The sequence below is a fragment of the Perognathus longimembris genome, chromosome 5 (genome assembly GCF_023159225.1).
Source record: "Perognathus longimembris pacificus isolate PPM17 chromosome 5, ASM2315922v1, whole genome shotgun sequence".
Classification (NCBI taxonomy): Eukaryota; Metazoa; Chordata; class Mammalia; order Rodentia; family Heteromyidae; genus Perognathus; species Perognathus longimembris.
Window position 1 is genome coordinate 84,616,717 of NC_063165.1, and position 27,675 is coordinate 84,644,391.

The following is a 27,675-nucleotide window of genomic DNA, read 5'->3' on the forward strand; positions in this document are numbered from 1 at the left end:
GCGGCATCCCAGCGCCGGGAGGGCCGCGGCCACCGGAAGAGTCGCGGTCGCCAGCCCAGCCCCGGCGCGAGGGGAGCGGAAGCGGCGGCGGCAGGCGGCGCTGGGACCCGGGAGCGGCCGGAGAACAAGGGAGCTGGCGCCGCGGCCGGCCGCCGAGCGGCCCTGAGCAGCTGCTGGGCCGCACCGAGCGCGGGCGCCGGCCGCCGCCGCCGCCGCCGCCACCCGTGAGGCCCGGCCCGGCCCGGCCCGGCCCGGCGGGCGGAGCAGGCCGCGCGCGGGGGCCGCTGGGCCCGAGGCCGGAGCCATGGGGGAGACCAAGATCATCTACCACCTGGACGGGCAGGAGACGCCGTACCTGGTGAAGCTGCCCCTGCCCGCCGAGCGCGTCACCCTGGCGGACTTTAAGGGCGTCCTGCAGCGACCCAGCTACAAGTTCTTCTTCAAGTCTATGGACGACGACTTCGGGTGAGGAGGCCCCCGCCGGGCCCCGCCCCGCCCCGCCCCGCCCCCGGGCAGCCCCGGCCCCCCCGGGCCTCCCGGGGCCGGCGGCGGCGGAGCTGGAGCCCCGGCCCCTCTGGAGACCCGGGGGGGGGGGGCGGGGAGGTCTGGTCTCCCGTAGTCGAGGGACGTCCGACGCCCCCAGAGCCATCACAGTGCCCGTCTGCCAGTCAGCCCCCCCCACCCCACCCCGTCCCTCCCAGTGGCCGCCGAGGCACTCGCTGTACCGAGTCCAGTGCCGGTGCCCCCCAGCCCTTAGCCTAGGCCCTGGGGTGTTGGGCACCCGGCCTCCCTTCCCCGGCTATTCAGCTCGGCCACACAGAGCCGTGTTTGGAGTAACCCCCGCATCTGCGGCTGTGCTGTGGGACTTTGAACTCGGGGGGGGGGGAGGTGGGGGGCGCCCCACGCCGGGCTGTGCTGTCCTGATGTTTGTGGCACCGGCTCCGCTCTTCCTTCCCTGCGGGCCGATTAGGATGTTGTCAAGGGAGCCCAGGGCCTCACCCCGAGGAGCCCTCACTAACCCGGGTGCTCAGGCCCCCTCGAAATTGGGGGCTGTGTTCCTACCGACGGTGATCGGTGCTGGCGTTAGGAAAGGCCTCAGAGCCTAAGCCGGGAGGGAGGGCTGAGAAGAGTCTCTTGGTGGTCTCCATCTTCCCGTCTCTGCCAGGTCTCCCATAACCCAGCTGAAGGGCCACGGACAGAGTTTGAAAGCTGACACTGGCCCTTTAAGAGAGGTTGGAATGTTGGAGCTGGAAGGTTCTGTAGCAGCTGGTCTAGGAGGGGGAGCCTGGCTCTCTCTCTCTCTCTCTCTCTCTCTCTCTCTCTCTCTCTCTCTCTCTCTCACACACACACACACACACACACACACACACCCCTCCCAAGGGACTGGGGGAGGCCCCCCACAGTAGCCTGCCCCCCAGGATCTGGGCGCTGGGCGTGAAAGCCACGGAAGGCCTCATTGGGCCCTCCAGGCCTAAAGGCCCTCCTCAGCCCTAGCTGGAGGCCTGTACTGCTTTCTTCAGCTGAGGCCCCAGAACCAGGGAGAGACCTTCTTCTCCCCAGTGTTCATCATTCTGGCTTCTGTCCCCAGGCTTGGCCTTGCTAGCTCCATGGAGACAGACTGAGAGACAGGACAGAGGTTAAGTACTTTTTACTTATCCGGTAGGGAGAACTGTTGGGTTGTTTCTAGCGGGGAGTGAGGAGAACTCGGTGTGGTGGTGCTTGTCTGGCTTCAGGCTGGAGGCAGATAGGCTTGAGTAGAAGATTCTGAAGAGGGCCTGGCGTGGAAGGGGTGGATACTGCAGGATGTGGAATGGGAGACAATCAGCCCAGCCTTCAGTGTGCTGGGGCCAGACGCCTGGAAGACTAGCATGGGCTTAGGCCTCCACTCCTCCCCCGTCCCTACCTCCCAAGCAGGAGTGGGCTGCCACCCACTCTGCCTAGGCTGCTGTGGAGTCAGGTCTAACCACAGCCCAAAGAGGGGCCGCTAGATCCGCTCACTGTTTGCTTAATTCTTTTCCTTAAATCTACTTTTAGTAGATTTCTACTGCCAGTCGAGTCATTACCCCCCCCCCCGCACCCGCTTGACTGGACTAATGAAATCAACTATGTGTCTGATTTTCTATTTGTTTCTTTTTAAAATGTGTCACAAATAAATATTATACTAAGCAACATTTATCATGTGCCATTTGAAGCCATCTTGCATACAACAATGGTAATTGAAGCACCTTTTTATAAACTGTTAGTGTTGGCTAGTCTAACAGGACTGAGGACAGTGCTGAAAATGTAGCAGAAGAAATCGATTGATTGTATTTGTCCCCAGAAGGACAGATGAAGAGACTTGGTAGGGCTAACCTGTCACAGAGGACTCATGGGGGACTAGGTACATAGTATAATTCACTTGTTTTTACAACCCTCTTTTATGGTGCTTACACTCTTCCAGTAATTTAGATGCTTAGCACACCTTGACTTACCAAATCCTCCTCCTCACTCTGTGAAATACACGGTAGTATCTCACTTTGCAATGAGGCATCTAGAAAGCAGGAATCTTAAATAACTTACCCCAAATCACACAGCGAGCAAGTCACAAAGCTTGGTTCAACATCAAGAGTATGGCTTCAGAATCTAAAGCCTTAATCACCTAGTTGTAGGGGTGTGTGCATGTGTATATGAAAGAGAGAGAGAGAGTTGTGCAGGGAGGAGTACTGTGTACATCACCATTTTTACAGATGCTCATGTACAGGAAGATAGTAAACCTTAGTAAAGAAAGTAATAGGGCTGCCACTGGCAGAGCCTTGGCCAGGGACCTCTGCTGAGTGGAGGGAAAGAGTGTCAGAGAAGGAAGGCTGCTGTCCTGCCAGTCTCTCTACTCCACGCTCACCTTCTGAGGACTTCCCAATTCCCATCTGGACTCCAGAAGTATCTGATAAGTTCAGGATAGGCCCAGCCCAAAATTTTCAGAGAGATCATAGGTGGAACAAGGTCCTCACCGCTAGTCTAGGCTTAAGTTGTGGGACAAGTGGCAAGTGCAGTCACTGTGTTGCTCCTTCTTCATGTCACACACTGTCTGCCTCTGGGCCATCTACCCGGAGCATTCCTTCCTTCCGGCAGATCCAAATTCTCCCATCCTTAGAGTCAAGCTTTTCCATGAGAGCCTCCCTCATAGGCACTTTCTCCTCTATCTTTGCAGTTCTTAGGCCTAAGTAACACTCAGCAACTGAACACATCTGCTGCTCTAACCTTACCACTTGGAATAAACCTCCAAGGTCTAGTAGGCTCTGAGAACAAGGCAGTCTCCAGGCTGGACACGTCATGAAACCCTCATCCCACAGTAAGACCTAAAACTCCCAGGATTCTCTGCAGGAGCTTTTTAACTGAATGAATGATGATTGTCCAGCAGAACGTTTGTTCCTGCTTTTAGAAACTTACTAGTTTCTAACTTCCTAGTTGGAGTGTGGATCCCACTGGAAGCGGAGAGTAGCTCGCGTTTGTTGTGTGTTTAGACCATGTTAGGCATTTAAGGATCCCATTTACCAGGGTGAGACAAAGTCTTAGAAAAGCTAAGATTTTCTTTAGGATAGGATGGCTAATAAGTGGGAGAATTGGAATTTGAACCCCCATTTGTCTGATTCCACTTGGAATGAGAAAAAGTGAGTGCTGAAACTGGGAATGTGGCTTAGCGGTAGAGCGCTTGCCTAGCACGCAGGAAGCCCTGGGCTCAGTGCCACATAAACAGAAAAAGACAGAAGTGGTATTGTGGTTCAAGTGGTAGAGCACTAGCCTTGAGCACAGAGAGGCTCACAGACAGCGCCCAGACCCTGAGTTCAAGCCCCAGGACCAGCAAAAAAGAAAAAAGAGTGAGTGCTATGGAACTCTAAGCCATTGGACTGTACGATAGAAGGGTACAGCCTTTCTGAGGTCCCCCAAAGGCAGCTGAAGATCAGCTGATCACTGTGAGTCGCCAGAGCCTTGGTGACCTGTCAGTGATCCCCAGAAAGAGAGGAAACATCTGTGGAGCGAGGCAGCCCGGCGAGGCGCGCTCAGGGAGGTGGGGGGCGGAGGTCACCCGGCAGCAGTTGCTTACCCCAGAGAGGCCCTCTCAAGGCCTAGCCCAGGCTCCCAGACGGGGCTGTAAGCTTGGGACGCTAGACCAGCTGCAGGTCCTGTCCCCTCTTCTCCCTTCTCCTGCTCTTGCCCTTCAGTGCTCTGCCGTCGTGAGCCTGAGAAGGTAAGTGAGGCTGTTTTCTTGGGATGGCTATGGGAGTGGCAGTGGTGGGAGCCAGAGCTGGATGGGAGGGAGGAAGGCTGGCTTGGCCTGGGAACTTGGCTGTGAGTCCAAGAATGTGAGCACCCCAAGGAGCCAAGCACATTCCCACCTCAGTGGAGGCAGCTGGAAGAATGAGGGAGGACTAGGCTTCCCAGCCTCCTCCCGCTGCCTTCCCTCTGCTCTGAACTCTATGCATGGGTCAGCCTCCTACCCAGCTTTGTACCCCTGGGATGTTTGACAGCCTGACAATCCTCAAACTTTTCTTTTCCCTGGGCCCAAACACTAGCCAGTATCGGACTTGTTACGTCACTAATTCCCCCGGCCAAACTGCGTACCACAGTCGCACATCCTGCGTGCCCTGTATCACTGTGGGCTTTTACCACCACCACCTGCCACCCACCCTCTTCACAGACCCAAGTTACCTCTGCCTTGTGCAGGAAAGAATGTGACACACACTGGAAACAATATGGGAATCAGGTGAGCCTGGCCTACGTTCTAGCTCTGACATCTACCTGCTTTATGACCTGGTTGGACAAGTTACTTAATGTCATTTGCTTATTCATGAAATGTGAGGATCTTATTGTTTACCTAGTGCTGCTGAGAAGATACATTCTAACTATAAAGGACTTAAGATGGTATAATAGGTAAGAATATAGACTGACCAGGATTCAAATGCCAACTCTGCTCACTAATAGTATGAGTTTGGTTGAATTACTGAATCTGTTGAACTTCGTTTCCTTGTCCGTCCCTACTTTGTTGAATTGTGAGCATTAAGTAAAGTGCTTAGCATAGTGTAACATGGCTCATAATGGATGCTCAATGAATGAAAGCAATTGTTACTGTTAATTATCTCTGTGTGTGTGTGTGTGTGTGTGTGTGTGTGTGCGCACCAGTGCTGGGGCTTGAACTCAGGGCCTGGGTGCAATCCCTGTACTTTTTTGCTCAATGCCAACGCTTTACCAGTTGAGGCAAGAGCACCACTTCTGGCTTTTAGGTGGCTAATTGGAGATAAGAATCTCATGGACTTTTTCTGCTCAGGCTAGCTTTCAACCTTGATCCTCAGATCTCAGCCTTCTGAGTAGCTAGGATTATAAGTGTGAGCCACCAGCACCTGGCACAGGCTGATTGTAAACCTCGATTCTCAGGCCCCAGACTCCTGAATAGCTAGGTGTGAGCCACCAGCACTTAACTCATTACCATGATGCACGTGTTCAATAAGTGCCTTTCTTGACAATTTCCTTAAACTCCTTGTCCACCTCTTCCAGAACAGTGTTAGGATTCCTAGCTACGAAGTGAAGGACAGTAATAATTGTGTGCCTTTGGTCAGTTTGGAGGTCAGGGGAAAGCGCAAGTTCAGCCCAGGAAAGTCACATCGGGCTGGGCAAAGCACTCAGGAGGTTCTGGGGCATGGGATGGGAAGTGGTAACGTGTTGGTTGTAACTTATAATCACTTAATAACTGAAAGGATGCTGCAGAAGGCACCTGGCCAACACAGGGCCAGTCAGTATCTCACTTTTTTTTTTTTAATCAGTCATGGGGCTTGAGCTCAGGGCCTGGCACTATCCCTGAGAGTTTTGGTTCAAGGCTAACACTCTACAACTTTGAGCCACAGCTCTACTTCTGGTTTTCTGGTGATTAATTGGAGGTAAGAGTCTCGTGGACTTTCCTGCCTGGGCTGGCTTTGAGCCTTGATCCTCAGATCTCAGCTTCTTGAGTAGCTAGGATGACAGGCGTGAGCCACCAGTGCCCAGCCTGGGTTGGTGGCTTTTCTGATGGTGCTAACAAGCTGTCCCTGGGTTACCGCCTTTGCTCCCCTTTCAGCAGTTTTGTGCTAGCTCCTGGGGTTATGAGGCTCCTCCTTTTCACGGCTGAAAGGTCTCTGACGCCCCCTTTCCCTCGCAGTGTGGTGAAGGAGGAGATCTCGGATGACAATGCTAAGCTCCCCTGCTTCAATGGCCGGGTGGTGTCTTGGGTAAGGAGCCCTCGCCCTTCGCCCTTCATCCAGCTGTGTCCCCTTGCTGGCTAGAGGGAGGGAGGCATTGCTGGGGAGGTGGGGGGGAAGGGCTGGTCACCACCAGCATGCTTCCCCATCTGACTCTCCCTTCAGTGTTCTCATGCATTGGTAATTCCGTTATCATTTCCATTTCTCACCTCAGATTCTTCCGCCTTTAATGAAAAGCGGGAGAATGGTGGGCACAGGGGCAGGAGGAGACAGAAACACATAGCCGAGATAAAGTTGTCTCCTATGCCCAAGGAGACATCTGCTGTCACCTGGTGGACGCTGCCTGAGGCTGTGGGCCCTCCGCCTCTGCCCCGTTCCACCTCACCAACCCCCGCCTGCCACCCCTCGCCCAGCCTGGGCAGCCGCCCTTGCTCCTCCCTGACTCATTCTCCTGCCGCTGTGTCCCACGAGAAGCCATTAAGTCCATTCACTTGGTTGCGTCCATGACCACAGTAGCCCCCCGTTTCTCCCCCTCAGCTGGTGTCGGCCGAGGGCTCCCACCCGGAGCCAGCCCCCTTCTGTGCCGACAACCCGTCAGAGCTGCCACCGCCTGTGGAGCGCACCGGAGGCATCGGGGACTCTCGGCCCCCCTCCTTCCAGTACGTGTGACCCCGGGGTGGGGAGGGCCCTAAGGAGAGGGCTAGGTCAGCTCAGGCCTGGACTCGCGAGGGAGTCCCCAGCCTGTCTCCTGCTACCAAGTCTTCTCTTCCCCGCAGCCCTCATGCTGGCGGGGGCAGCCAGGAGAACCTGGACAATGACACGGAGACGGACTCCTTGGTGTCTGCCCAGCGAGAGCGGCCACGCAGGAGGGATGGCCCCGAACACGGTGTGACTCTCCACCCCTGCCCCTTCCCGCAGCCTCCAGTCAGCTCCCCACTCTTTGCCCTACTTCCTAAGCTCTGGCTCGGCCTGTCTCTCTCTCCTCCCTTCTCCCCAGCACTGGGCCCTGTGTGAACCCAGCTGCCTCCCTCCCCTACAGCAACCCGGCTGAACGGAACGGCCAAGGCCGAGCGGCGGCGAGAGCCCGGCGGCTACGACAGCTCATCCACGCTGATGAGCAGCGAGCTGGAGACCACCAGCTTCTTCGACTCAGATGAGGACGATTCCACCAGCAGGTGGGTGTGGGGTGGCGTGGCCCGCGGGAGCTCTGAAGCCCCAGGCTCTGGTACCCCTGGGAGGGCCGTGGGCTCCGCCGGGCCTCTCCCGGAGGAGCGGGGTTGGGCCGGCCTGGTGGGATACGACTGTGGGCCCCCCCTCCCCCAGGTTCAGCAGCTCCACCGAGCAGAGCAGTGCCTCTCGCCTGATGAGAAGACACAAGCGGCGGCGGCGGAAGCAGAAGGTCTCCCGGATCGAGCGGGTATGGGGCCGGGGACGCTTGCTGAGGGTGGGGGGTGGGGACCGGGCCACAGCTCGCCCGCCCTTCCTCGGGGTGCTTCCCTTCACGGGGTGGGAGGGGGGGAGGCTGCCGCCGCTGGTGGGAGCCGCGACTTCCCACCACCCCTCCGGCGCCGCTCAGAACCCCGTCTCTTCCAGTCCTCCTCCTTCAGCAGCATCACGGACTCCACCATGTCTCTCAACATCATCACCGTTACCCTCAACATGGGTGAGTCTGGATGGAGAAAGACATTCGTGAGCACCTGCTATGTGACGGACCCTGGACCGGCACGAGGGGCATGTTCTCTGGGTCTGGGGATGTAGCTCAGTTGTAGAGCACAAGGTCTTGGTTTCACTCCCAGAACTGTGGGGAATGAGAAAAGGGGAAGGCCTGTTCCCTATCCTCAAACAGAGCTCTTTTTACAAATACGTACTGCTGTAGAAACTGATCACTTCAGCAGCTTACGGTCAGGGCTATAACAGATGAGCAGAGAGAGTCGTAGAAGCAGAAAACGGCACCACAGAGGACTTCGTAGAGGAACCGATTCCTGAGTGTTTGCCCTTCCGGTGTTTAGCCGTTGCATCCTTGCTCTCTGATCTGTGCCCTAGGAACTCCATAGCCAATAGCTGCGAATAAAAACAGCCCACTTGGAAAATGAAATCTCAACTTGAATCCTGACTCTGCCACTTACTGGCTTAGAAAAGCCACTTAAACTCACCAACCTTCAGTTGTCTCTTCTGTAAAACGAGACCTCGGAGTCCCCATCGCACAGCCAGTGGGGATTAAATAAAAGCATGTTTAAGTACACTGTACACAGGGAAGGTTCGGTCAACATCAGTCCTTATCCCTTTCCACCCTTTGCTAATAAGGGGCTGGGGATTTGGGCAGGAACCTTGCCCCTCTCAAGGTGTTCAATCACTCCCTGTAGAAAAGTATAACTTCTTGGGCATCTCCATTGTGGGCCAAAGCAACGAGCGGGGCGACGGAGGCATCTACATCGGCTCCATCATGAAGGGCGGGGCCGTGGCTGCCGACGGACGCATCGAGCCAGGAGATATGCTGCTGCAGGTAGTACCGCCGCCTGACCTCGCCGGGGGAGGAGTCCCTGCCCTCTGGAGGAGGACCCGCCCCCGGGCCCAGCTTCCCCCGCCCCCTCCCGGGGACGCCCGTGACCCCTCGCCGGCCCTCCTTCCCAGGTGAACGAGATCAACTTTGAGAACATGAGTAATGACGACGCCGTGCGTGTGCTGCGTGAGATCGTCCACAAACCAGGGTATGGAGGGGCTGGGGCGCCGGGGGTGGGGGGGGTCAGGGTGCGCGCTGCCGGCTGTCGGGCCAGGGGCTCCATCTGCCCTTTGTACCTCCGTGCTCACTCGGTTTCAGGCCCATCACCCTGACGGTAGCGAAGTGCTGGGACCCGAGTCCACGGGGCTGTTTCACGTTGCCCAGGAGTAAGTAGCGGTGGGGCTCCTTCTGAACGTGGTGCTTGGCACACGAAAGCCACGACCTTCCTCCCTGCCCCGCCCCCCACTCTCCCCCCAGTCCCCCTAGTGGGCAGGGTGAGCGTCCCACGACTCGCCTCCTCCTTGCAGGTGAGCCCATCCGGCCCATCGACCCTGCGGCCTGGGTCTCCCATACCGCCGCCATGACGGGCACCTTCCCTGCCTACGGCATGAGCCCCTCCCTGAGCACCATCACCTCCACCAGCTCCTCCATCACCAGCTCCATCCCCGACACAGAGCGTGAGTGTCTAAGCCGGTCCCCTGGGCCCCCCAGCCGGGGCCACGTGGGAGGGACCGTCAGGAAGGGCCGAGAGGGGACTCGATTCAGTCCAGCTCCTCACATCGAGGCCTGCCCCGGTAGGCACTCTGATCCTCCCTGAACGTGGCTTGCTTCTGAACTTCTATAGGTAGCCCCCAGAGAGCCTGTCTCTTACACTGTCAAGATAGGCATGCCCAGGTTCCTGGGGGTCTAATAAGAGGCTCGCAGTGGAACATCATCAGTAGGTAGCATGAAATAAGCTCTGCATTCCTATTGCCATAACGCGCACACCTACACCGTGCTCACCACCTTCATTTTCCTCATATATCCTCGTAAGGTAGATAGTAAAATCCCAGTTTTTACGGAAGGGAAAACCTGAGTGTTTCAGAGGTTAGTAATCTGTCCAGTAATTGGCCCGATAATTGCTGGGTGATAGAGTGGGAAAAGCCTTGTACATCCAACTCCAAACCTCTCTCTGCCTCATGTTTGCCTCCCATCTCCAGGCCTAGATGACTTCCACTTGTCCACCCACAGTGACATGGCTGCCATCGTGAAAGCCATGGCCTCCCCTGAATCGGGCCTGGAGGTCCGGGACCGCATGTGGCTCAAGATTACAATTCCCAACGCTTTCATCGGTGAGAGGGCCCCATTGTGGGACAAAAGATGGGTGGGTGATGGGGCAGGGACAGGAGAGAGGGACCCCAGAACTCCCATGGGCTACTCTTTGGGGCTGGCACTTGCCCCGGTCTCAGTGTCTGTGAGGCCAGTGACCCCAAATCAGGCGGGCCTCTCGGTCAACTGGCAGCCTTATCCCCAGGCTCAGATGTGGTGGACTGGCTGTACCACAACGTGGAAGGCTTCACCGACCGGCGGGAGGCCCGAAAGTATGCCAGCAACCTGCTGAAGGCGGGCTTCATCCGCCACACCGTCAACAAGATCACCTTCTCCGAGCAGTGCTACTACATCTTCGGCGACCTCTGCGGCAGTATGTGCTCTCTCTCACCTTCTCGGCTGGGGGTGGGGAGGTGTCCAGGGGTGTGACAGCAGACCTGGGGAGCATTGTCACCAGCGCTGCAACTTCCTGTTGGGCCTGGCATAGGACTAGTACTTCCTAAAGAATCATCTTAAAAATCTCATTCAGTCCTTCCAGCCCTGCCCCCAAGGGATGCAGTCCTGTCCACTTTATGAACGAAGGAAAGGAAGGTCTGTCAGTGTGGAATAGTCACTCCACGTTTCTACTAGAAGCAGAGGAGCTGGGCCTTGGGTCCAGGCCTTTGGGCCGCGCAGGTCTTGCGCTTCACACCTCCTTGGCTCTTGGGCGCCACAGTAAGACTCAAGCGAAGGACCTGCCCCAGCTCCATGAGCCAAGCATGTTCCACCAGGGCAGGATGCTGGGGCAGGCAAGACTCTCCCACGTCTTCCTCCCCTCCCTGAGGATAGGCTCTTCCATGACGACCAGGTGGCAGAGGACTTTTCAAGATGCACCAAGGAATTCTGACTTGATACTGAGAGAGGACAAAGCAAGTGAGAGCGACTAAGCAGGAGACTGCAGAACCCTTTCCTTCTCCCTCCTCCTTAGCCTGGGATGGGACTCCTCAGAACAGAGCAACATGGCACCACAAAAAGAACCACACTGCCGGTGCTGGGAGCAGAAGGCCGCTCCCAGCAGCCACCTCTGCCCAAAGGACCTTTCCGTCTGGACAGTGGTGCTTCCTAGCACGCAGAGCCTCACTCTTCACTTGCTGTACTAATTAGGCCGTAGGCTCTAGAATAGCTGATCCTGCCGAGCGCAGTTCTGTCCCTGGCTCCCGGTATGGAGTCCTGATAGACACATAGCAGTTTAGAGCTTGACGGTTTCAAATTGAAATCTCATCTGGAAAGATGAGGAGTAAGCGAGGCTTAGCTTCTGTTGTGCGTCTCGTTTAGGCTGCCCTCCAGATGCTCATTTCCGTTCTCTGGACTTCGCCTCCCGCGGGGCGCTGTGCAGTCTCTGTAGGGTTGTGCTGCGTGAAGCGGAGACGGGCACGACCTGGGGTTGTCTAGTTTAGTCTTCCCTGTTCCCTGGGCCCACACTCGGCGGAGACCCACGAGAAAGGGGCCGCCTAGGAGTTTTCCGCAGTAGGAAATGGATGGCGCGGTCCTGTAATCGCGGTTACTTGGGAGGCTGAGATGGGGAGGGTTCCGAAGTCCCTGCCCAGCCCACAGCCGGGCACTGCAGCCCCGGCTGTCCTGAGGGCGGCCGACGGGGCGGGTGGGGACCGGAGAGTGCCCTGCCCCGGTCATCCCGGCTGTGAAGGGAAACCCAAAGTCGGTGGTGGGGAGGAGACCCCGCCAGAATCACCAGCGTGAGAAAGGGCCGGAGGCGCCGAGGTGAACCCCCCAGCCTGCCCCCTAAAAGGGGGCTTCTGCTGCTCCTCGCGGCCCGAGCAGGAAGCAGAAGGCGCCCCCGTCCGTCCGGACGGACGGGGGCTTCAGGGGGATGGGCTGGGGACCCCAACTCCTGCGGCCGCCCCGCCCCGCCCCCGACGGGAGCGCCTCCCTCGCCCACTCCGCCGCCTCCCCTCCCCTCTCCGCAGACATGGCCAACCTGTCCCTCCACGACCACGACGGCTCCAGCGGCGCCTCCGACCAGGACACGCTGGCCCCCCTGCCGCACCCGGGCGCCGCCCCGTGGCCCCTGGCCTTCCCGTACCAGTACCCGCCGCCCCCGCACCCCTACAACCCGCACCCCGGCTTCCCGGAGCTGGGCTACAGCTACGGCGGGGGCAGCGCCAGCAGTCAGCACAGCGAAGGTAAGGGGGGGGGATCGGGGTGGCAGGGGGGGGATCAGGGGGGATCGGGGTGACGGGGGGATCGGGGTGACGGGGGAATGGGGTGACGGGGGGTATCGGGGTGACGGGGGGATCGAGGTGGCGGGGGGAGAATGGGGTGACGGGGGGGATCGGGGTGACGGGGGGGATCGGGGTGACGGGGGGAATGGGGTGGCGGGGGGGAGAATGGGGTGATGGGGGGGGATCGGGGTGGCGGGGGGGATCGGGGGGGATCGGGGTGACGGGGGGGATCGGGGTGACGGGGGGGATCGGGGTGGCGGGGGGATCGGGGTGGCGGGGGGGATCGGGGTGACGGGGGGATCGGGGTGACGGGGGGGATCGGGGTGACGGGGGGGTCGGGGTGACGGGGGGGGATCGGGGTGGCGGGGGGGATCGGGGGGGATCGGGGTGACGGGGGGGGGAATGGGGTGACGGGGGGGATCGGGGTGGCGGGGGGATCGGGGTGACGGGGGGGAATGGGGTGACGGGGGGGATCGGGGTGGCGGGGGGGGAATGGGGTGACGGGGGGGATCGGGGTGGCGGGGGGATCGGGGTGGCGGGGGATCGGGGTGACGGGGGGGAATGGGGTGACGGGGGGATCGGGGTGGTGGGGGGGATCGGGGGGGATCGGGGTGACGGGGGGATCGGGGTGACGGGGGGGATCGGGGTGACGGGGGGATCGGGGTGACGGGGGGGGATCGGGGTGGCGGGGGGGATCGGGGGGGATCGGGGTGACGGGGGGGGAATGGGGTGACGGGGGGGATCGGGGTGGCGGGGGGATCGGGGTGACGGGGGGGATCGGGGTGACGGGGGGATCGGGGTGACGGGGGGGGATCGGGGTGGCGGGGGGGATCGGGGGGGATCGGGGTGACGGGGGGGGAATGGGGTGACGGGGGGGATCGGGGTGGCGGGGGGATCGGGGTGACGGGGGGGGAATGGGGTGACGGGGGGGATCGGGGTGGCGGGGGGGGAATGGGGTGACGGGGGGGATCGGGGTGGCGGGGGGATCGGGGTGGCGGGGGATCGGGGTGACGGGGGGAATGGGGTGACGGGGGGGATCGGGGTGGCGGGGGGGATCGGGGGGGATCGGGGTGACGGGGGGGATCGGGGTGACGGGGGGGATCGGGGTGACGGGGGATCGGGGTGGCGGGGGATCGGGGTGACGGGGGGATCGGGGTGGTGGGGGGATCGGGGTGGCGGGGGGGAATGGGGTGACGGGGGATCGGGGTGACGGGGGGGATCGGGGTGGCGGGGGGGAATGGGGTGACGGGGGATCGGGGTGACGGGGGGGATCGGGGTGGCGGGGGATCGGGGTGACGGGGGATCGGGGTGGCGGGGGGATCGGGGTGGCGGGGGGGAATGGGGTGACGGGGGATCGGGGTGGCGGGGGGGATCGGGGTGACGGGGGATCGGGGTGGCGGGGGGGGAATGGGGTGACGGGGGGGATCGGGGTGGCGGGGGGGGATCGGGGGGGATCGGGGTGACGGGGGGGATCGGGGTGACGGGGGGGATCGGGGTGACGGGGGATCGGGGTGGCGGGGGATCGGGGTGACGGGGGATCGGGGTGGCGGGGGGATCGGGGTGGCGGGGGGGAATGGGGTGACGGGGGATCGGGGTGACGGGGGGGATCGGGGTGGCGGGGGGGAATGGGGTGACGGGGGATCGGGGTGACGGGGGGGATCGGGGTGGCGGGGGATCGGGGTGACGGGGGATCGGGGTGGCGGGGGATCGGGGTGACGGGGGATCGGGGTGGCGGGGGGATCGGGGTGGCGGGGGGGAATGGGGTGACGGGGGATCGGGGTGGCGGGGGGGATCGGGGTGACGGGGGGGATCGGGGGTGACGGGGGATCGGGGTGGCGGGGGGATCGGGGTGGCGGGGGGGAATGGGGTGACGGGGGATCGGGGTGGCGGGGGGGGATCGGGGTGACGGGGGGGATCGGGGTGACGGGGGGATCGGGGTGGCGGGGGATCGGGGTGGCGGGGGGGGAATGGGGTGACGGGGGGGATCGGGGTGGCGGGGGGAATGGGGGGCCCACCCGGCCCCGCCCCCACCATCACCCCCCCCCCCCCCCCCCCGCAGGCAGCCGGAGCAGCGGCTCCAACCGCAGCGGCAGCGACCGGCGCAAGGAGAAGGACGCCAAGGCGGCCGAGTCCAAGTCGGGGGGCAGCGGCAGCGAGTCGGACCCCGCGTCGCGGGGCGGCGGGGGCGGCGGGGGGCTGCGGGGCCCGCGGGAGCGCGCGGCCAGCGAGCGCTCGGCGCCCGCCACGCCCAGCGAGCGCAGCCTCCTGCTCCGCGGCCCGGCCTCGCCCGCGCCCCCCGCTGGCGGCCTGCGCGCGCACCTCCCGCCCCCCGGCCTGCCCCCGCTCTACGGCGCCCCGGTGCTGCTGGGGCCCCCGCCGCCCGCCGCCCCGCCCGCCGCCGCGGGGCCCCCGGGCGCCCCGCCGGGCCGCGACCTGGCCTCCGTGCCCCCCGAACTGACCGCCAGCAGACAGTCCTTCCGCATGGCCATGGGAAACCCCAGTGAGTTCTTTGTGGATGTGATGTGAGCGGAGGGGGGGCCGCCCCCCCGCCCGCCCCCCGCGCCCCACCGCCAAGGGAACCGCGCGGAGCCGAGTCCAGCCAGCCGCGCGCGCGGGCGGCCTCCGATCCGCCCCCCCCCCCCCCCCGCCCGCCGGGGCCCCCCACCTTCCACACTTCAGGAGCTGACCCCGGGGGCGTGCCCACCCCCCCAGGCCCCACCCCGCCGCGTGGCCCCGGGGCAGCCCCCTCAAGCATGCGCGCCACCCTCGTGTCCCCCACTACTGACACCAAAACGGCCCCTCCGTCCGCCCTCCCTGACCCCCGCCCGCTGCCCGCGCCCCGCAGCCGCAGCCACCTCCAGGAGCCCGCCGTGCTACCTACCTACCGTCCCGCCTGTCCTCACCCCGGTCAAGCTGGGGGGCTCCCCGGAGTCCCCCGCTCCACCCCGCCTCGTGTGCCGACTCCTTCCAGCCTAACCCTACTAACCAGCAGGCTCCTCCCGCCCCTCAGCCTGAAATGTGTCTTCTCTTTCTCTTTTCTCCCCCCAATTTACCCTGGGCCTGGAGCAGCCAAGAATTTCGGGCTGTTTGACTTTCTGTGAGCCCCCAGCAAAAGGAGGCCCAGCCTCTGAGGAGCCCGGGAAGCCGGCTTCATTCAGCAGCCCCTCGGGCTTCCCAGCGATGCCCGGCCCCCCACCCCCACCGCAGTGTCCCCAGCCACCCACGCAGGAGACCCCCTGCCCTCCTCTCCCCGAGGAGGTTCTCATCATCCCCCCCCAACACACACACGTACACACACCTACGTACACACAGGTGCCTATGCAAGTTCACGCGAAGCCTCAGGGCTGGTCCCTGCGGAGAGGGCTGGACCCTCCCGAGTCCCCCCCCCCTGGTTAGCGGGGCGGGTCCCCTGACCTCCCTCTTCATTTCCTCATCGTCCTCCAGCACACCCCCAACACCCATCTGGATCAAGCCCATGGGAGGGCTCTGAGGCTGGGCTCGGCGAAGGACTCTCCGGGTGACAGGCCATCCTTTTACACCCCCCACCCCCCACCCCGCCCTGTTTTCACCCTGGGATCCTAGAACAAGCACAGGAACCCACAGGCCAGCTGCAGTGGGGCACGGGGACTTTTAGACAAGAGTTCCAGTTACTTTCTGCCATCTTCTCTACCCTAGACAGATTGGGACTTTTTAAGACTGCTGAGCTTGCACTGCTTCGTCCAGGATGAGGTGCCGCCCACTGGAGGCGTGGCAGCTCACGTGGTAGAGCGCCTGCCTAGCAAGTGCAAAGCCCCGAGGTTCGACCCCACTACTGCCCCCCCCCCAAAAAAGTGAGGTCAAGTCCTTAACTTGGGGTAACACTAAGATAGGGGCCATGTTAGCACTCATTAATTTAACAAATACTTGCAGGGGTTTTCGCGAACAAAGGGCTGTGTGGGAAATAGGACTCAGTCTTGCCGGCCTTCTGGAACCTCAGGGTTTGTTCCCCAACACAGGCCAAGGCTTCTAGCCGTTGCTACAGGGCTATCTCCCGGGTGTCTCTCTGACTCTGCCTTGAGAATTCCTCCACTATGTTCACGCCTTCAGTGTTGGTGCTTCCATCAGCCTATCTTTGGTCCACTTCTCTTTCTATATCCCCCAAAATGTGCCATCTACTCTGATGTCCTCAATTGCTGCTGATATGCTGGTGACCCCCAAATATATAGCTCTAACCCCAACTTTTCTCAATCTTTAGATTTGCTTTTTTTTTTTTTTTTTTTACCCACTGGACATCTCCATGGACATGTCCATATGGACTGAAATTATGTCCTAACCAAGTGTGTTCTTGAGTCCCTTTCCTGTGACCTTCATTACACTTACACGGGCCTGCCAGCTAGAAACATTTATGGGCTTAAATTCCTTCTATATCTTATTAGGCAGCCTATCACATCCTCCCTATCCAGTCTTTCTGGAATTTAGCCCTTTCTCCCCTTTGCCTCTAATTTACCGGAGCATGGAGTTTGGAGTGAGGTTGGTCTGGGTTTAAGTTCCAGCCCCGCTACTTTTGGTTGTGTAATAGGGGAGTCGTTTAACTCTCTCGAGCCTCAGTCCTCTCATGTAAAATGATGATAATAATACCTACCTCACAGGGTTGTTGTGAGGATTTAAAATAGATATTGTACGAAAAGTGCCTAGCACAGTGCCTGGCACACAATGGAGTAGGTGCTCAATAAATGGTAGCTATTATTATTATTATCACTATCATTATTACTTTAAATCGACAAGCCTTTGGGTACGTTTGGAATATAAACCCTTGGCAGGGCTCAAGGATGCGCAGGATCTGTCTTTGATCACTTAATACTGCCAGGCTCTGACCAGAGTTTGAGGAAAGCCAGATCCTGCTGCAGCCTGGCTTCTGGGAGGATGCTGCCAAGGACAGGAAGGTTCCAAATTGATTCGCCTCCTCCTTTTTTCCTCTTCCTTCCACGATGGTCCTGAGACCTGCCCAGAGGAGAAGCAGAACATCTTCCTAGGCAAAAAAAAGAGCCAACAAATTTTCTTCAGATCCTGCAAGAACCTGTCAGGTGCAGTTACCTGTTCAAGGCTTGGCTCTGCCGCTTCCTCTACGCTTGGATTTTGTATCCCATGTCCAGCTCTTTCTTTTTTGGACACCTACTGTTTTCTGGGGTTGTTTTGTGGGTTTTGTTGTTGTTGCCAGTCCTGGGGCTTGGACTCAGGGCCTGAGCACTGTCCCTGGCTTCTTTTTGCTCAAGGCTAGCACTCTGCCCCTTGAGCCACAGCGCCGCTTCTGGCCGTTTTCTGTATATGTGGTGCTGAGGAATCGAACCCAGGGCTTCATGTATGGTAGGCCCCATTCCCAGCCCTCCTCCTGTTTTCTGAGACACATTTGTTTGTACCAGAGGGCGCATGCGAACGTGGCTGAGGAGAGCACGGACACATTCCAGAGAAGTTTCACCCGATTTCTTCCAGGAATTAATCTGCGCCCTTGCAATCCTGAGACAATAAGAGGGCGCGTTAAAAGGCAGTAATTCAGCACGAGCAGTTCTTCCAGTCTGTGCGGTAGCTCATCGAGTGAGGACAGCCGCCCCCGGTCCCCGGAACTGAAAAGCCTGCGGCATCTCAACGTTCCCCAACTTCCCAAACTAATTCCCTGAGACGCTCTGAACTATCGGGGCCCGAGAGACTACATTTCCCGACATGCTCAGCGAGGACAGTGACTGCGGGGGCGTGTACTTCGGGCCGGGAGTGCTAAGGTCACGCCAGCCCACCCCCCCCAGGACGGGGGCTAGCTCTCAAAGGCTGTCGGGAGTTGTAGTTCTCCTAAGCCTAGGGCTCTCCTAGTTGTCCGCGGAGAGGCCGCAGGGTCTCATGGGACTTGTAGTCGGCGCGGGCCGGTGCGCAGGCGCCACCGAGGCTGGGGCGGGGCCACGGCATTGCAGTGAAAGCCGAGGCGGCGAGCGGGCCGGCCGGGCGGGCGGACGAGCCGGGGGGCGGGCGGACATCTTGGGATCGGGAGAGCGGCCGGGTCGGCCGGGCGGTGGGCCGCGGACGCCAGGTGAGCCGGGGCTGTGGCCTTGCCGGGTGGGAGAGGAGGCCCCGGGGCGCCCGCCCTGCCTGCCCCCCAGCCGGGCCCTTCCCCGCTCCGAGGCCGGGAGCGGCCTCCGCCGGCGGCCCCGGCGGCGAGCTGACGGCTGGGCGGGGGAGCCCTGGGCGCGGCTGCCGGGCGGGCGCAGAGCGACGCCCTCCCGGGCCTCACCCGCCGGGCGCTCCGGGGAGACGGGCGCTCCGGGCAGACGGGCGGGGAGCGCCGGGGCGCCTCGCGGCGATCCCCCTCCGCCTCGACGCCGGGCCTCCCCCGGGACCGGGACACCCCCCCCCCTCGTGCCGGGTGTGGGGTGGTGACAGGTCCCAGGCGGCGCGGATCCCCCTCCGCCCGGCCCAGAGCCGTGACAGCCCCCCACCCCCGGGCACCACTCCTCCCAAGATGTCTCCTTGCTGGCCACCCACCCCCCCCCGCCTCTGCACCGGACCCGCGAAGCGCCCCCTCCTTCTCCATGCTCAGCCGGGTCCACGTCTTTCCCCCGCAAAGCCTCGCCGCAGGGGATCCTCTTTCCCTTTAGGGGCCCCCGCCGGCTCCGGCGGCTGCCAGGGGCCCAACGCGGCCCGCAGCTACTGCCAGACGTTCAGCATTTTGTTCCCGTCCAGCGCCCCAGCTCTGGTTCCGGGGCCCCGACCCACCTACTTCTTGATACCTGTGGACTTGGTCGTTTGCCCGGGGCTCTCCCTCCATTTTGCATTTCCTTTCCCAGCTTCTTTGGGACTCGGATTTCTAACGGGTCTGCGTGACAGTGGCCCTCACCGTGAAAGGCTTTATTTTCCAGCTTAGGAAAGTCTGCTGAGCTACCCCCCCCCTCCCCGTGAAATTTTAATACTGTGGCGAATGCAGGAAATCTAGGGCCAGATTAACACCTTTTCTCGAGCAGTCTAAAATTAATTTAGGTGATCCAGGCATTCTGACGTACCCTGCCCCCTTGCTTGTGAGCATTCCGTCCAGAAATGAGTTGTTTGTGGGTCTGGAGTCAATTTTGACCGGAAGGACCTATTAAATTTATAAACTTGGACAAACACACTAATTTTTACTGCCCTCCAGGACTCTTTGAAAGAGGGGTGGTCAGCAATCACTGTACTAAACAGCTTAGGTCATCAAAGCGTAGTTTACCAGCACTGGAGCCTCTCTTGAACTCTGCTCTTTTGCTTACTTATCTGGCTGCCTGGAGAGGTGTGCTGGCTTAGGCCACATTCCTGGGTCTGTGTCGGGGCCGAGGCCTCCCTTCCCTCCCCTCAACCCATCCTGCACGCCCTCTCCTGGAATGTGCGAGACTTCTGGAGATCCGGGCCCTAGTGCCTTCTTAGAAGGGTAGTGAAGCCTGAGAGACGGCGTTCTGAAGCTTGTACCTATAGGGCCCCCGGGCCTGGACGAGCGGGAGTAATTCCCACCGCCATTCCTGGCACCGCCGGCAAGCCTGCCTTCCCAGTGACTCATGGGTTGTAGCCTGAGTCTACACCAGAGGGGGCCTGAGCTCCGCTCTTGGAGGGGTGGGGGCGGGGCCGTTCTGACTCAGCCTCACCGAAGGGAGGAGGGTCAAAATGGCCTTAGGATCCTGAGCCCTGAGGCTCTCGATTCCTTCTCCCCTCCAGTGTGGGGTAAACAGGAACTGGAGCCTGGGGGGGGGGGGGGGGGGGCGGGGCGGGCAGGAGAGGAGCTTGCCTAGGAGGTCCGAAGGGTCACTTCTGGAGTGTTGAGTCAGGACGAAAAGTAAACGGGTGACCTGCAAAGCCCCACAGGGGACCTTGGCAGGGGTTCTGAAGTCTCCACTTAAACCGCCCCTGCCTGCCCTAGGTCTGTTCTCAGAGCGATGGGCCGAGGAGACTGAGCTGCCGCCATGATTGGAGGCTTATTCATCTATAATCACAAGGGGGAGGTGCTTATCTCCCGGGTCTACCGAGATGACATCGGGTGAGTCCCCTGACCGAGCCGGCTGTGTCCCTACCATCACAGCCCCTCCGCCCGGCATGCAGTTCAGTCTGGTTCCCATGGGGACTGCTGGCGTGGGCCTAGCAGTCCGTGTGCTGGCTGCTAGGTGAGACTTGCAGAATGACCTACGGAATGATCGCCCCACAGCTTTAGGAACTCCTGCCCTTCCCGTCTCCTGTGTTCCTTGGTTACGGGCCTGATTGCTTTTGCCTAGGTAGGTCGATTCCTCCTTGTAGGTGGAGCGCTGCCTCAGCAGATGATTAAGTGCGGGGCTGGAGGTACTGACCCATGTGAGTCTTGATCCCAATGCCCCTCTCACATTGACAGGCCTTCGCCGGATTCACTTAGAGGCCTTTGCAGGCCGCTGAATCCTCCACGCCCTTTCTCAGAAGTGACGCTGCTGACTTAGCTCTTTTCAGTTCCTCTGGGCAGTGTCAGCGATGCTCTTTCTGGTCCATCCTAGTGGACCTAGAGAGCTCCATGTCCTGGATCCGGGAAATCCCACGGTCTGTCTGCTCCTCGCCCCGCCCTGTATGCCACGGTTCTTTCATGACTTCGAGACCTGTTCTAGCCTCAGCAGCCCTAATGCGATTAGGCTCCTCAAGTCGGTGCTGTTTTTCTTCCTCAAACAGCTTGGGATACCTAGTCACAGAATGGGCCTGACGGGGAGCGCCCCTAGCTCCTTGGCTCCCGGCGGCTGAGCTGGCTTGGCCTGTCCTTTGTGGCTGTCTGTCCATTGGTTGGCAATGAGGCTAAGCTAGATGTGTGACAGTGCCTTGCCTTCTGGAACTTGGCTGGCTCCTTCTGCCTTGGGTGGACCTGGCTAAGCCTCGGCCTGGTCACACACCTTTGCATGTCTTGCTGTGCCCTCCACCTCTTGCCTGACTTGTCTGCTTCTACCTCCTAGCGAATGCTGCCCTCCCTGGTGTGTCGTGTGTCTAACCCTCTCTCTCGTTGCTGTCACTTTCCTCTTCTTGCTGGCGTCATTTCTCTCATCCCATCTCATTGGCTGCCGTAGCAATAGGTAAGCAGCCTATCAAGCTGCCACCCAGGTACATGTGGGTGGCGGGCCCTGCCCCCATCGTTTTTTCATCATCCTTTTTTATTCCCTGAACTGCCCTAAACTTGGATCCTGGACACGAATGGGCAGCACAGCTCCATGGCTCCGTGGTATTTCTCTCCCCCCCGTAGATGAGGGCCTTCTCTGAGGTCAGGCTGCCTGTGTCCAAGTTGCGAAGGAGGTGGCTTGCCCCCCAGCGGGTTCACCGGGACTTTCTCTCCTGGGCTGGGGTGCTAGCAAGGTGGCACTATGGCATAGCTGGGAGGTGGGGGCCAGGCTTGGGGGAGTCTCTATCCTTGATGAACTTCATTTCATTGAGGTTACGTCTGCCCTCTTATCACATATCATTGCTACTTGACTTCCCTATTTCCAGTGGCCTTCAGACACCAGCCTAGCTCATGTCCTTCAGTGTCTGCATTGGGAGCCCTAAGAGGGGAACCACCCTAGTGGTTTCCAGTGAGCGTCAGATTGGAGCAGTGTGGAGGGTGGGGCCGTTGGGATCTGTGGTTGCTTCCCACCCGGGGAGGGTGCTGAGCAGCTTCGGCGTGCCCTTTCCTTCCCGCAGGAGGAACGCAGTGGATGCCTTCCGCGTCAATGTCATCCATGCGCGGCAGCAGGTGCGCAGCCCTGTCACCAACATCGCGCGCACCAGCTTCTTCCACGTCAAGCGCTCTAACATCTGGCTGGCAGCTGTCACCAAGCAGAATGTCAATGCTGCCATGGTCTTCGAGTTCCTCTATAAGATGTGTGACGTAATGGCTGCCTACTTTGGCAAGATCAGTGAGGAAAACATCAAGAACAATTTTGTGCTCATCTACGAGCTGCTGGATGGTGAGGACGGCTTGGCGGCTGGTGGGGTGGGGCCTGGAAGTGGGCACCGAGCCGCGTCTCAGCACACTCAGCGCTTTGGTTCCTAGAATCTCCCTGCACCTGGGAAGGCCAGTCACAGGCGACACCTGAAGGCCACTCGGAAGTGGAACACAGAAAATAGGCCAGCAAGTGGGGGTGGGAACGTGTTGGTGTCTCCCAGGGCTGGAACCTGACTTGGCTTGGTCCCTGAGCTTCCCGTATGCTTGCTTCCTCTCACTTTCGTGACTTGGGCCTTAGATCTGTGACAGTCCTACGCTTTTCATCTCAACAGCTGTTTCAGAGCTTCAGGGAAAGGAAGTTGTACTAGTCCCTTGGGGCGAACTGTTTCCTGGTTCCTCTCTAGGTCCTTTATCCTTCCCAACATCTGTTTTCTAAAGAAAACTAGAGCTCAGGGCTTCAGTTCTCACTCGCCATGTGCCTTCCTCTCTTGTGATTTCTCTGAGAACAACATTTTGACTTTTCTTAGGAAGTTGACATCACAGAGTAAAAGCTGCAAAATTGTAATAAGCCCCTGCCGCAATCTGGGCAGGAGCTATGCTGGGCAGACACGTCCAGGCCTGAGGAAAGGTAGAAGGATGGAGCCTTGGGTTTTATCCAGGAGTTTATGGTTCCCTTCCTCTTGCAGAGATCCTCGACTTTGGCTATCCACAGAACTCGGAGACAGGCGCCCTGAAAACCTTTATCACCCAGCAAGGCATCAAGAGTCAGGTATTGGAACTGCCTAGAGCACAGACCGGGTAAAGACGGACTGCCGTCGTGAGCCTGCCCTTGACAGGAAGTGCTAGCCTGAGCCTCCTGCCACGGCTGCCGGCTTGTGCGTAGCCCTCGTAGCCCTCCCATCCCACGAGCGGCCAACTCAGCACATCTCTCACCATAAATACAGCTTGAGCAGTTTCCTCTGCGCTGGGGGGAAGGGCTGGGGGCCGCACGGAGGCTGGTGTTCCTCAAGGGAAGAGCACACGGCCTCTCCTTTGGAACCTAAGCCTGCCTTTTTTCCTTCTTGACTGCCTCTCCTGCTGCTCCCTGTGGGAACCCCGTGGGCCCTGTGGCCTCCAGCACCAGGTGAGCGTTCCCTTGCGTTCCACTTGTGCAGTGGGCTGTTTTCTCCAGGTCCTTCCCCTGAGGCTTGCAGGGGAGGGTGGGACCAAGATGAACACCAGAGCTGGGTGGGATGAGGATGGAGTGGGGCGAGACAGGGTGATAGAAAGGGGGGATGGAGGGCTGGGGATATAGCCTAGTGGCAAGAGTGCCTGCCTCGGATACACGAGGCCCTAGGTTTGATTCCCCAGCACCACATATACAGAAAACGGCCAGAAGTGGCGCTGTGGCTCAAGTGGCAGAGTGCTAGCCTTGAGCGGGAAGAAGCCAGGGACAGTGCTCAGGCCCTGAGTCCAAGGCCCAGGACTGGCCAAAAAAAAAAAAAGGGGGGGGGGGGATGGATGAGCCCACTGCTGCCTGTCTCGATCCTCCTCCAGACAAAAGAAGAGCAATCCCAGATCACCAGCCAAGTGACTGGGCAGATTGGCTGGCGACGAGAAGGCATCAAGTATCGCCGGAACGAACTCTTCCTGGATGTGCTGGAGAGCGTAAACCTGCTCATGTCCCCACAGGGTAAGGCAGGCCTCGCGTGCTGAAGGCGGGCGGGGCCCGGGCAGGAAGCAGGGCCCGCCTGCCTGACCCAGCTGCTTCTGTCTGTGTTGTCACCAGGGCAGGTCCTGAGCGCCCACGTGTCAGGCCGGGTGGTGATGAAGAGCTACCTGAGTGGCATGCCCGAGTGCAAGTTTGGGATGAATGACAAAATTGTCATTGAAAAGCAGGGCAAAGGCACAGCTGATGAAACAAGCAAGAGGTACCTACGTCAGGAGAACGGGGGAAAGAGGAAGTAGTCGTGCTCCATGGGGTGCCTTCTGAAGTGTCCAGTGGGATTGAAAACTCCTTCTGGGCATACACTTGGCTAGTTGCTCTCAGCATCACTGGTGAGAGAGTGTACTGTCCTAGCAAGCTCCTCTGCTTGGTCTGTACTTACCCCCAGTCTCCGCTCATGCCTAAAACACCGGTCTCCATAGCCGCAATCTCCAAAGATGATGATGACCTTGAAAAGCTATCTTATCCTGAACCCCGGGACAGAGACTTCCTTCCCGAAAGGCTGCCTCGTGGCAGCTTCCATAGCCCGAGGGGCTAGGAGTGGGGGGCTCCCAGCCCGCCACCTACCCCTCCGGCACCGGTGAGAACGTGTCTGCTCGTGTCTGCAGTGGGAAGCAATCCATCGCCATCGACGACTGCACCTTCCACCAGTGTGTGCGGCTCAGCAAGTTCGACTCCGAGCGCAGCATCAGCTTCATCCCGCCAGATGGAGAGTTCGAGCTCATGAGGTGCCGCTGGGTGTGCGCAGGCCGGGGTGCTGCGCGTGAGGGGGGGGGCGGGGGAGCGGGGGGGGGGCGAGGACGAGCCCTGCAGGGCCAACCGTGTCCATCCCCAAAGGTATCGCACCACCAAGGACATCATCCTTCCTTTCCGAGTGATTCCTCTCGTGCGGGAAGTGGGGCGCACCAAGCTGGAGGTCAAGGTGGTCATCAAGTCCAACTTCAAGCCTTCACTCCTGGCCAGAAGATTGAGGTGAGGACAGCAGACTTGGGGAGGGACAACTTGTTGGTAGAAATAAAGGCAGTTCGCTTGGGTCACGGAACTCAGTTCCCTGACACTGTGGTTTCTAGGTGCGAATCCCCACTCCGCTGAACACGAGCGGGGTGCAGGTAATCTGCATGAAGGGGAAGGCCAAGTACAAGGCCAGCGAGAACGCCATTGTGTGGAAGTGAGTCTTCCCCTCGGGGCTCGGGCGTGGGAGAGGCGTGCGGTGCTTGGGCTGTCCCCGTGCGTGTGCGTTGGTTTGTGAGCCCGCACTTGGGCTTGGCCCCAAAATGACCGGGTTCTTCAAGAGCCTTTAACGTTCCCCACTTGCTCTTCCTTGCCCTCTGTCTGAAAGCGAGGCTAGCTCACCCCTCTAAGCAGCAAGCGCAGCCCTCAGCGCTGCAGGAGTGGCAGACCCAGGTGCCACAGCAGGTGGCGCCCGGAGTCCTGGCCAGGTCCCCTGTCCTCCCACGCCCTCCTGGGCACTCCTGCCTCCCAGCGTACAGTGTGCAACCCTGCTCTGAAATACCTCCAAGTGCCTATTCCCTGTGTTCCCAGAATCAAGCGCATGGCTGGCATGAAGGAATCGCAGATCAGTGCAGAGATTGAGCTTCTGCCACCAATGACAAGAAGAAATGGGCTCGACCCCCCCATTTCCATGAACTTTGAGGTACGTACGGTAAAGGAAGACTCTAAGCATCATGGCGGGGTATGCTGGGACAGACCTAAGAGATAGTCACATAACCCTGCACCTTAAGAGATGAGGAACCTGAAGCCTAGAAGGCAGGGAAATGGCTTTAATTCCTAGCGCTTCTCTCTTCAACCCCCCTCCCTTTTTTCCCCCCATGTTGGTCCTGGGGCTTGACCTCAAAGCCTGGACACTGTCCCTGGTTTTTTTTTGCTCAAGGCTGGCACTCTAGCACGTGGGCCACAGTGCCACTTCTGGCTGTTTTGGTAGATAATTGGAGACAGGAGTCTCTTGGACTTCTGCCTGGGCTGGCTTCAAATCACTGTTGTCAGATCTCAGCCTCCTGAGTAGCTAGGATGACAGGTGTGAGCCCTGGCATTCAGCCCTTCAACTCCTTTAATATAAATTGTTTATAGAACACTATTGGCTCATGGCTTATAGTCCTAGCTACTCAGGAAGCTAAGATCTGAGGAGCACAGTTCAAAGCCAGCCTGAGCACACAATTGCATGAGACTTTCTATTTATTTGTTTATTTTTGCCAGTCCTGGGCCTTGGACTCGGCCTGAGCACTGTCCCTGGCTTCTTTTTGCTCAAGGCTAGCACTCTGCCACCTGAGCCACAGCGCCACTTCTGGCTTTTTCTCTTTATGTGGCACTGAGGAATCAAACCCAGGGCTTCATGTATGGGAAGCAAGCACTCTTCCACTAGGCCATTTCTTCTTTAGAAACATTTAGACTGCTTGAGTGCTAGGTAAGCCAGCAAGTTTCCTTTCAGACAGAGCTATGAGTTGACTACTTCATACCTGTTAGACCTGTAATTTTCTCCACCTATGTTTCAAGTCCATATATGAGCAGGGAAGCACTTCTCTAAAGTAATTCTGTGGCTGTTGCCACCTACTGAGGAGTTGGCTGAAGTTACTGCACATGGGGCCTGACTTCAGACCCAAGATGGTCGCTATGCTTCATATGCTTTCTTTTACTAACATCCCTGAGGACTCCCTGTTACCCCAGCTCCTTTCAGAATCCTGGTTCTTCACACACTTGGAGAACATGAGGTAGAGGGGAGCTGCCCTGAAGCCCCATTCCCGACTGGCTCTGTCTTCCTTACAGGTGCCATTTGCCCCCTCTGGCCTCAAGGTGCGCTACTTGAAGGTGTTTGAGCCTAAGCTGAACTACAGCGACCACGATGTCATCAAATGGGTGCGCTACATTGGCCGCAGCGGCATCTATGAAACCCGCTGCTAGCTGCCACCAGGCAACTAGCCCAGCTCCCCACCCGCCTCCTCCCCCAGGTCTAGCTACCCCTGGCCGCCACACATCAGTGTCTCCTCCCCACTGCTTTGCTGCCTTCCCCTCGCGCCAGCCCCTGAGCCTAGGTCTGGACCAACGACATTGAAAGTGAGACTGGTAGAGCAGTCCCTCCGCTTCCTGGACTCCTGCTCTTCCATCCATCTGTCCTGGCCCAGTGCCAGGCTCTGAGTTCTGTGACCAAAGCCAGGTGGAGTCCCATCCCCTCCCCCCCTCTCCCCCCTCGCCGCTCCTCTGGAGTGGCAGGGTTGGCTGCCTCTCTCTCGCCTTGGAGCTTCCCCAAAGGCCAGTAACAGATCCCCCGCCTCCAGGCCCTTCCCTGCTTTGGGATAGTGTGAGCTTCATTTTGTACACGTGTGACTCGTCCAGTTATAAACCCAATAAACTAGAACAAAGTTGGTGGCTGAGCGTTGATGGGGAGCCACGGGGGAGAGGGAAACTGGAAGACTGCCTTTCCCGTAATTTGGTTGAGTAGACTTTTCTAAATACTCTCCAGGTTATTTTGTTCCAGTGAGGGGTGTCTTGGGCCTTCCTTAGGTGTTGCTTTGGGTCTTGTGACTCTTAAACAGCCTCAACAGCAAGTAGCCTCACTTGGCCTCAGTCCCCTGAGAGGAGAGTACTTGCTAAAAGGTGTTTTCATTTTGGGTGCAGGTACTGGGGCTTCAACTCTAGGTACTCATGCTTGTTTCTCCCCATCCTCCCCAGGCTGGCCCTAAGTGAGCTGAGCCACGCCTCCAGTTCTGGCTTTTTGCTGGTTACGTAGATAAGAGTCTCAGATTTATCCGCCTGGGCTGGCTGACCTCCATCCTCAGAGCTCAGCTCCTGAGTAGCTTGGACTGTAGACAATGACACCC

The 27,675-nt window shown here is 59.5% G+C and overlaps 2 protein-coding genes across 3 annotated transcripts; both read left to right on the forward strand.

Annotated features, from left to right (window-relative positions):
• On the forward strand, window positions 1-20,111 carry Dvl3 (dishevelled segment polarity protein 3). Of its 2 annotated transcripts, XM_048347237.1 has the most exons (17): window positions 2-465; window positions 6,167-6,236; window positions 6,744-6,865; window positions 6,983-7,092; window positions 7,246-7,381; window positions 7,530-7,623; window positions 7,800-7,869; window positions 8,570-8,709; window positions 8,838-8,914; window positions 9,025-9,092; window positions 9,234-9,383; window positions 9,906-10,037; window positions 10,220-10,387; window positions 11,979-12,194; window positions 14,293-14,767; window positions 19,255-19,263; window positions 19,560-20,111. In XM_048347237.1, exons 1-15 carry the CDS (start codon window positions 305-307, stop codon window positions 14,757-14,759), a joined length of 2,181 nt encoding a protein of 726 aa, XP_048203194.1. In that variant the 5' UTR covers window positions 2-304; the 3' UTR covers window positions 14,760-14,767; window positions 19,255-19,263; window positions 19,560-20,111. The 2 variants fall into 2 exon arrangements, with proteins under 2 accessions (XP_048203193.1, XP_048203194.1); XM_048347236.1 differs by lacking the exons at window positions 19,255-19,263; window positions 19,560-20,111 and having other exon boundaries at window positions 1-465; window positions 14,293-16,967.
• Window positions 18,135-27,220, forward strand: Ap2m1 (adaptor related protein complex 2 subunit mu 1). The gene is made up of 12 exons (XM_048347241.1): window positions 18,135-18,288; window positions 20,134-20,250; window positions 21,894-22,159; window positions 22,824-22,906; window positions 23,255-23,260; window positions 23,674-23,809; window positions 23,906-24,047; window positions 24,451-24,570; window positions 24,680-24,813; window positions 24,911-25,010; window positions 25,385-25,496; window positions 26,624-27,220. The coding sequence occupies exons 2-12, from the start codon at window positions 20,177-20,179 to the stop codon at window positions 26,756-26,758; spliced, it is 1,308 nt and encodes a 435-aa protein (XP_048203198.1). The 5' UTR covers window positions 18,135-18,288; window positions 20,134-20,176; the 3' UTR covers window positions 26,759-27,220.
• The last annotated feature ends 455 nt before the right edge of the window (window positions 27,221-27,675 follow it).

What these genes read in the sequence shown, in the direction of transcription:
- Dvl3 (XM_048347236.1), top strand. Translation starts at nt 305, where the DNA reads ATGGGGGAGACCAAGATCATCTACCACCTGGACGGGCAGGAGACGCCG. An exon ending in TCTATGGACGACGACTTCGG is followed by an intron (nt 466 to 6,166) that starts GTGAGGAGGCCC and finishes TTTCCCTCGCAG; the next exon opens with TGTGGTGAAGGAGGAGATCT. An exon ending in CAGGAGATATGCTGCTGCAG is followed by an intron (nt 8,710 to 8,837) that starts GTAGTACCGCCG and finishes CCTCCTTCCCAG; the next exon opens with GTGAACGAGATCAACTTTGA.
- Ap2m1 (XM_048347241.1), top strand. Translation starts at nt 20,177, where the DNA reads ATGATTGGAGGCTTATTCATCTATAATCACAAGGGGGAGGTGCTTATC. An exon ending in GCTGATGAAACAAGCAAGAG is followed by an intron (nt 24,048 to 24,450) that starts GTACCTACGTCA and finishes TCGTGTCTGCAG; the next exon opens with TGGGAAGCAATCCATCGCCA. An exon ending in GGAGAGTTCGAGCTCATGAG is followed by an intron (nt 24,571 to 24,679) that starts GTGCCGCTGGGT and finishes CCATCCCCAAAG; the next exon opens with GTATCGCACCACCAAGGACA.